Genomic DNA, 9,423 nt, shown 5'->3' with positions numbered 1-9,423 from the left:
CATGTGCTTTAGACAATACCCATGATCAAGCCTTCATCTGTACCATGGTGAAAATTTCAGAGTGATCTAACCTTCCACCTCTGAAAATCCTCTTATTTCTGAAAAACCACAATTCTTCTACAACTGCTCTCCACACATCTCCCCAAATCTGATTAACACTTTCCTTAACCCCATTCAACCTGAAACCTTCAAAATGCTCCCTAAGATTCGTTACTGCCATCCCTATCCACTCGTAGCACTTAACCCACACGAGCTACAAACAATTTACATGTACAAAAAATTGTGTATACAAATAAAAAATTATATACAACTCAAAGATTTGTGAAACTATCATTTTTTTCTTGTTAAAAAAAAAGAAAGAATATGTTAGAAATAAGGTATATCTAGGGTTAATTTGCTACCCTCATAATTTTTGCAGGGTGGTGCGATTTAAAAAGGGGTGGGAGGGGCAGCATTATGTGTGTTAAAGCTAAGGAGATGATTTCAACAACCAATCCGCATATTATGGTAGCTTTGGGAGTGGGAACACTTCATTATCTTCCTTTTCGGTATAGTGGAGGAAGTAGCTGCAAAATATTTCTGCATATATTTATACACATGGTACGGCTTCCTTAATTTTATAATGGCAGCAGCAGAAAAAAGAAGTTAGCACAAAACTGTAGTTTACTTTAGAGCGGTGATGGTATATACAAGCACATACACAGTCTGTAATAAGTTATTATTGAATAGTGAAAAAGGGGTTGCAGGGTGGGGGAGTGTGGTGGGGTTTTAGGCTTTCATGGGGATGAGAACAACGCATGGGGCATCCACCACTCCACTCGTGCGCGCTATCTATCAATCAATGGCGGCTCAGCCATTCCTCAACAAACAACCATCATTATTGGCATGGTGTCAAACCCCAGCCATCTTAATTTCTTACATTACATTACATTGCATACTAATCTCTTTCACTGCACTTTCTCTTTCTCATAATTTCTGGCTACACCTCACCTGACCTGACCTCACACCCTTTTGAATTTTATGTTTAATTTGAAAGCAAGTGCGGTGAGGGTTGTCTTGTCAGCGAAGAAGGGTGGAATCGAGCAAAGAATGTGGGAGACAAACAAAAACATTTGAAGGCTACCAACAGTTGACACGACGCCTTTTTAGGGTCACTGTGGGTCATACCTATGCCATTGCTTCTACACTCTACTTCTTCCTCCACTCTCTCCTCGCTATATTTATATCCCAACTCTCCCCTCTCCTCTTCACCACTTCCCTCCCTTTCTTTTACCACCTACCTAGGCCTCAATTATTACTTCATATATATTACTTCTTTCGTCGTTTAACTCTTTCAATGGCTGATTCTGGCTCAGCCTCCTCTTCCACCAGAATGTGGTGCTCCATCCCAGAAAAATTCCAGCTGCATGCGGCCATGTTGGCCCTGCAGTTTGGCTACGCCGGCTTCCATGTCGTCTCGAGAGCTGCCCTTAACATGGGCATTAGCAAACTTGTTTTCCCAGTCTACCGCAACGTTATTGCTTTTTTCCTGCTCCTTCCTTTTGCCTACTTCTTGGAAAAGTTAGTTACTGCTACCTCCTCTAACATGACATAACAAAAAACAAACTATATATAAAAATTCTGCAAATCTTTCCAGTTACAATCATCTGTCTCTCTCAGCAGCAGTTTGTTCATTCTTTTGTCAGGAAGGAGAGGCCTGCCATTACCTTAAACTTCCTCTTACAGTTCTTTCTTCTCGCGCTTGTCGGGTATGTAAAATTTTCAGATCACGTCCCAATTAATTAGGTATCCGAAAACAAAACAAAAAAAAGGGCAAGGAAAACAACATATATATCACTGTTTTGTTTTGTTTTTAAGAAAAATATAAAGGAATTGAGCACCGTACTATAAGCTGAGACTATCTATATTCGCTGGGTGATCCTAATTAATACTGAATCAACTGAAACTTTTTTGCATTACACAGGATTACTGCAAACCAAGGTTTCTACTTGCTTGGTTTGGACAACACATCCCCAACCTTTGCATCAGCCATACAAAACTCTGTCCCAGCCATAACATTTCTCATGGCAGTCATACTCAGGCAAGCCCTTAACTAGTCGTTGCACCGCCATCACAGAGAGAGTTGGATATTGATATGGTTGGTGTAATATATAATGTGCAAATGTTTATGAGATGCTATTTTATTTTCAGGATAGAGCAAGTTCGGCTGAACCGAAAGGATGGGATAGCGAAGGTTGCCGGAACCTTATTCTGTGTGGCTGGGGCATCGGTGATTACACTATACAAGGGTCCAACAATATATAGCCCAACTCCAACACTGAACGCTAGCCCAGTGATTGACTTTGGTTCACTCTCACTGGGAGATGCCAAGGGAAAGAACTGGACCCTCGGCTGCGTCTACCTCATAGGACACTGCTTGTCCTGGTCTGGTTGGCTTGTGTTGCAAGCACCTGTACTCAAGAAGTACCCTGCTCGCCTCTCTGTCACTTCCTATACATGTTTCTTTGGCCTCATCCAGTTCTTCGCCATTGCTCTCATCTTTGAAAGAGATGCTCAGGCTTGGATTTTCAATTCTGGTGGAGAAGTTTTCACCATCTTCTACGCGGTCAGTAATCAACTATATAATATTTTATAAACTTGGATTATGCAATTGTACATTATCAAAATTATTTTCCACTTGATATTTTAAAACATTTTTTTATTAGAGATTTCACGTTGACTAGAGATTAAAGCCTTTTATTGTATATAAGTGGGTACAATCCTCAATCTCATGAGTCGGTTTTATGAGATTGAGTTAGTCTTAAAGTCCACGTGGTGGAGATCCAACTTCTACTAGAGGTTAGAGTCTTTCATTGTATATAAGTAGATGCAATCCTCAAACTCATGAGCCGGTTTTATGGGGTTGAGTTAGGCTTAAAGTCCACTTCGTAATAACTTTTTAATAAACTATCTTCTTTTCAAAAATTGCAAATCCCATAATTTTTTTTTTATGAATTCTCTACTTTTAAATTAATCTAAAGCGCGTAAAGAATTAACACTACGCAAAAGTATCTCCACGTAGGTCCAGACTCATTTCATAGAAACTGAACAAGTTGGTGGCTTTAATATTATAAAAACTTACATTGAATTTTATGCAATAAAGAATTTATCCGTAGCTGTCTGTATGATGGAGTAGTGAAACGATATTTATGCAATAATTGTTGAGATATAATTGAGGGTAGGCGTGTGAAGATAATTTTAATGTTATTAAAAAGTGGATTATGCATTGCAGGGAGTGGTGGCATCTGGAATTGCCTTCGCTGTTCAGATATGGTGCATTGACAGAGGTGGCCCTGTGTTCGTTGCAGTGTATCAACCTGTTCAAACTCTTGTTGTCGCTATTATGGCTTCCCTTGCTTTAGGCGAAGAGTTCTACTTGGGAGGGTTCGTCCTATGCTTCTGCTCTTTTCTTTTCTTTTTTTAATCACTTTTTTAAATTATCACCTTACTTTCTAACACTCGCCTTTTTAAGAAAATTCCACTTCACATGCTAAATGTGTGCGTTTAGATTAAGAATGAAAAATAATAAACGCGATGAGTGTTATAATAAAGGGATCGAGAGAAATGTAACACAAAAGTAAGATGCGAAAATTAAAATAAATATTCATACCTTTTTCTGTGCTTAACAACTTTATGATCAACATATTTTGCACATAAAATTAAGAATGAGATAACAGAAAATGATTAATATTGAGTCCGACAAAGGAAACACTAAACTAGAAGTGAGGTAGAGCTTAGGTACGATTGAGGTTGAAGCTTGGACGAGAACTGACTGAACTTAGAAAAGGCTAAGAAATCCGAAGGAACATGTTTTAATGATTCAGCGTCTATGTAGCACGGACACTGATACGATACGAACACACATACATAGATACATATAATTTCTAAAATGTAAGACACGGAGAATATATATATATATATATATATATATATATATATATATATATATATTAATTATGAATTATATAAATTGACAATAAAGATTTATGTGCATAAGTATATTCCAGGTTTGTTTTTTGAGCAGAAAAATGTTTTTCATGACTTGTTAAAAAGATTTGTTTCTTATTTTTATAATCATAATAAAAATTTATACAATTAATGTATTTTTTTTTTTTAAAATTGTGTTAGAACCATATTATAATGGTCAGAAATCTAACAATTATTTTTTGAATTGAACACTTCATGGATACCTGTCCTACAAGTGTCATACGAGTGTTGGTGTCCAATACGAGTATCTGACATCGACACACCATTTAAAATGAGTATCCGAGCTTCATAGTTCCGCGGACGAGGTTAAAAAAGTGTTAAGATTTTTAATAGAATGGAAGGTGCCGTGTCTCTTTTAGGTTTATCTTTTACGCATACACAGACTACTTTATTGCGAAAAAAGAAAAGTCCCTTCGAGTTTTGATTGAGTGGCTGTGGGTGGAATTTGTGGTGTAGGATCATTGGAGCAGTGTTGATCGTTGTGGGACTGTACTTTGTGTTGTGGGGCAAAACCGAAGAAAGAAAGTTTGCAAAGGAACAGGCTGCGATCACGTCCACCCCAGAGCACAGTGGCATCAGATCCGCAAGCCATGCCAAAACATCACTCGCTCAGCCTCTTCTTCTCCCTTCATCAACGGAGAACGTGTGATGAAGAGATTCATGAACCATTTTCTGGGAGAGAAAGGAAAAAGAAAAGGAAGAAAATGATACCAGTTATATACATTATTACTACTTTATGTCAGGAAGCTTGTGTGTGTACGAAGGCCTTCTTTTTTCTTCTTTTCTTTTGGTTAATTCACATGCTTTCTTTCTAGGACTTTTAGAATGAGGTTTTTCATGGGAATCATTACAATGATGGATGTCACGTAAAAGCAGCCTTAAAGACTGAAATCCCATATGCTTTATATGTTAATTAATGGTTTGATTTACCAAAGCAGATTTTTAATTTCAGCTCTATGCTTAGAGATGATCATGACATAGACGGAAAGAAAGCTAAGGGAGAGATTCTCCGTCACCTTGTCTCAAAAGATGGCTAAGCATCAACATTTCTATAACCCATAATAATAGTCACACTCAGACGGAATCATGATTTCGGTCGGGTTTAATCAATATCTTCTATTTCTTATCATTGCGCAAGTTTAGCAACACCATTTCTTAGTGAGGTGCATGCTGGCATAATCCCAAGCACAAATAACTAAAAATCACTACCAATGGCCGACCGTCCGTGATTGATTTTCTAATTTGTAGCAACTTAATTAACATTAATCATTCACCTGATCTTGTTAAGTTCATAAATGGATAATTAAGTTTGCATCAAATAATTATTATGTCATGTTGGAAACTGTGGCACTACTCTATATCGTCTCTATTATGTCGATAGCATGCACATGAGAAGACATAGAAACGTAGAAACGTGACAAGTAGCAAAGACAAGGAATTTTACACAATAATGTGTTTAGACAATAATGTGTTTAGAAGATGAATCCATGAGGCTAAATTCCAACAACATCTCACCGTTAACTTTTGTGAAGACACGGGCAAATTGACAAAATTCTAGGCATAATTTATGGACAGGAATCACACGTATATTCATTTAGCATATCCCCAGCTGCATATATATATATATATATATATATATATATATATGTGTGTGTATGTGTGTGTGTGGGGAAATAATCATTAAGATATCCATAATCATCTGTGAGAGTCAAACTTTCAACATCAGGGTACGGGTGATAAAAGCTGATGGAGTTGCTGCAACCACAGTCTGTTCTAGGTTGCCTTTGATGTGTTTATTTCTGTTTGTTGTGGTGCTGTTTTCAAGTTTCTGGTTTTTTTTATACTGTTCTAAATTGATACAGCATTTTTTACACCGGGCTTGAATCTGTAAAGCAGAAGGTTTGGCATTAGAATAAGGGAATGAAACCTTGTGCTCCTATATAATATTCATAATCATATATATATATATATATATAGCTATCTCCCTTTTTTTTTAAAGTTTACTTTAGTAACAAAAAGATATAAAGTGCAGAAAATCCACCAAAACCATAAAGAATTCCCCATCTTTCCCTGAAACCATAAAACCCCAACCTCCCCCTAAAGAATTAAACACATATTATAAAGTATATCATTAAATATTGTAACGATCAAAACAATTAGTTAAAATCATTAAAAGAAATTAATTGGAGAAACCAAAATAATTAATTATTATTTGATTAAATTAGAAATAATTTTATAAACTAAAATAATTATTATAGTTTCTATTAATAATAAAAATTTATAAAATTATTTTGAAATTGGTATTTAACTATTAATTATTAAGATTATAGATACTTATTATTTTGTATTCTAAATTATTCTCTAATTATTAGAAACTAATTTAAAATCTAAAATATTAGTAACTAAAACTCAAGTAGCTAATTTATATACCAATTTATAAATTATTTTATAAATTTTATTAATAATAGAAATCACTTTAGATATTAGATATTAATATTTTTTTAATTTTTAAATTAGTATATAATTTAGTCAATATAGTAATTAATTATTTTTAATTTATAAATTTAGTTATTATTTAATAATTTTTTTATAAGGAGAGATAGATAATATTTTAGTCATAGTTCTATACATGTGAATACAAGAATGCAAAAGCATGGCTGCCTCAGGAAGAGGTGTTCTATAATTTCCTATTCATACAGTGCTTCAAAAGTTGTTGGTAGCTTCATTGTTACAATCCAAACGTCCGTGTTTTTGTAAGCTTTCATGGTCTCTCACCTACAAGTTGAAAAATAATGTTGCACTAAGGAGAAAAGAAGAAAAACAACCTTGACTGCTTTTTTATTAGGTGTGACATATATGATAAGAAAATAACAATGCAGCCTAAAACTTTTTCTTTTTCAGGTGAAAAAAAAAACTGATAACTTGTAAATTCATATCAAACACTTATTATTGTTATTGCATTATAAGAAAATCATCAAATATAAATTAATTTTAGAGAAAAAAATAATTAGTTGCTATAATGACTAAATTATAAACTATTTTAGAAACTAAAATAAATTTTGGATTCTAAATTAGTTTATATTATTATTAAATAGTTTCTAAATTGATATCTAATTAGTTATCAAAGTTTTAATTACCAAATATTTATATTTTAAATTTGGTGTCAAAAACCTTGGTAGCTAGTTAGATACCAATTTAGAAACCATTTAACAATAATAGAAACTAATTTAGAAAAAAAAAATCAGTATCTAAAATGGTATCTAATTTAGTCACTGTAGTAACTGAGGTCATTCAGATTTCGACCGACCTCGAATTGACGAGAACAACAACTAATTATTTTTTGTCTTACAGGAAAAATATTATAGAGAGTTCACATATATATATATATAATAGATTAAAGGCATGACTTTAGACTAAAATACCAATCAAAATATAAAAATGTTGCTTTTGATTATTTTATTGGTGATCCATGTAGATACTTTTAATTGTGCCGTTCCAAAGATTTCATTAAGTATCCATATTCTATTTATAAAAATAATTATAAATACTCTCAAATACTTTTGAAAATAAAAACCCACGTATCTTCCAAAACATATTTCCTTTCTTGTTTAAACCAAACATATAGAATTGATAAAATGTTGTTGGATTTTAGCCTCATGGAGCTTTTTGAATTTTACTTCTCCTTTTATGTTATTTGAAATATACTTTCTTCTTTTATAACATGATTCGTGTGTGTAAAAAAATATTTACTAAAAAATATCAGTTTTCTTACATAAATCTTTTATCTCAAGTGGTTATTTTTATCTTTTTCACAAGGATACTTATGACACCAAAATATTCACGTTATTTAAGAATTTTTAACTTGAAAAGCTTATAGGTTGAAAAAACTATTCAATAATAAAGTACTTTTGTAACTTTAAAATATTTATCTATTTTTAAATATTTCCTTTTTTTTTTTGTCAAACTTAACATAATTCCCAAGTTCTACAAAATTAGTTAAAAAATGATAAACCACTAGTAAACGATGAAACCAATTATAAAATTAGTTGAGAAAAAAAATGGCGTACTTCTAGATTTGTGAAACGGGCTGGCCAATAGACTTTTGGAGACCATCAATAAGCTTTTGTCCGGCTAGGCATGTGCTATAAAGCAAGCCCATTCATGAGTTAATCCCATGAAGATTTAGGGTGATAAAATGGGTCACTCTGTATTTTGACTTAATCTATGACTGGTTTGTTAAAAGTGGGTTGAGCTGGACCACCAAGATTATATGACTGATATTGATAACTTGTTCCGACATAGGAAGTTGGTGGACACGTCTACCACTTTTCAATTTTTTCTTCTTCTGAAATCTATTTATTTAGTTGTAATAATTGATATCACTTTTTATGGACTTTATGTTGATAACACTCATGTTGATGACGAAAAAGAAGCATTTGAAGAACAAGAACTTCATATGAATTTCTTTCTTGTCTCATTCTTCAAATTGATCAGTATGACACACAAGGCTTGATTTCACCTATACCCAAAGCAATTAGGGCAAGTTTGCATTCTAAGAATGTGATTCTGCCTTGACTTACTCCTTTGCATGTCAGAATTATGCATTCTTGCGAAACAAATCTTAGTCTCTAAGTATGGATCATGGAGAGGGTTGGATGATAATGAGGACTCAAATTATAAATCTTGGTGGTCGAGGGACATAAGAAAAATTTGGAGGGGAGATGGAAAAGATAACTGGTTTGATAAGAACATAGGTTATACTAGAAAAAAAAGAATAAACATGGAACTTGAAAGATAATCAAATGACAATGAAGGATGCCTTGGAGAAGATGGTGATTTTAATGAAAGAAAGGTGTGATGGTAGAATTGATGATGGAGTTTGATAACAACCCTATAATATCTAATATGGATGTTGGGTAATTTTGGAGGGATGACATATCACAATAAAAAAAATAAAAATAATGTATATATATATATGTGGAATCTGCGTGCATATAGTTAAGTAGTCACAACAATATCCAGATTTGATGTTTTTTGAAAAATCAAAATTCTACTTTCAACTTAATTTACTATTAGAGAATCATTAAATAGAAACCAATTTTAGAGAAAAAAAATTATTAGTTTCTATAGTGACTAATTAAATTATTGGTATCTAAATTTGTTTCTATTATTGATAAATAGTTTTTAAATTGATATCTAATTAGCTACCTAAGTTATAGCTACCAATTATTTAGGTTCTAAAGTTGGTATCTAAAACCTTGGTATCTAATTAGATACTAATTTAGAAACAATTTATCAATAATAAAAATTAATTTAGATACTAATATTTTTTTTAGTCTCTAAAATAGTATCTAATTTTATTAATATAACAACTAATTATTTTTTATCTCTAAAATT

At 32.8% G+C, this 9,423-nt stretch overlaps 1 protein-coding gene across 1 annotated transcript; it reads left to right on the top strand.

Moving 5' to 3' along the window:
• Nucleotides 1-619: 619 nt before the first annotated feature.
• On the top strand, nucleotides 620-4,977 carry LOC137821123 (protein WALLS ARE THIN 1). The gene is made up of 6 exons (XM_068625565.2): nucleotides 620-1,560; nucleotides 1,686-1,748; nucleotides 1,964-2,080; nucleotides 2,191-2,605; nucleotides 3,272-3,423; nucleotides 4,483-4,977. The coding sequence occupies exons 1-6, from the start codon at nucleotides 1,337-1,339 to the stop codon at nucleotides 4,673-4,675; spliced, it is 1,164 nt and encodes a 387-aa protein (XP_068481666.1). The 5' UTR covers nucleotides 620-1,336; the 3' UTR covers nucleotides 4,676-4,977.
• Nucleotides 4,978-9,423: the final 4,446 nt, after the last annotated feature.

The sequence above is a fragment of the Phaseolus vulgaris genome, chromosome 9, assembly GCF_051622355.1.
Source record: "Phaseolus vulgaris cultivar YP4 chromosome 9, ASM5162235v1, whole genome shotgun sequence".
NCBI lineage: Eukaryota > Viridiplantae > Streptophyta > Magnoliopsida > Fabales > Fabaceae > Phaseolus > Phaseolus vulgaris.
The sequence above is the reverse complement of the archived record's forward strand: the minus strand, read 5'-3'. Positions and strand labels throughout refer to the sequence as shown.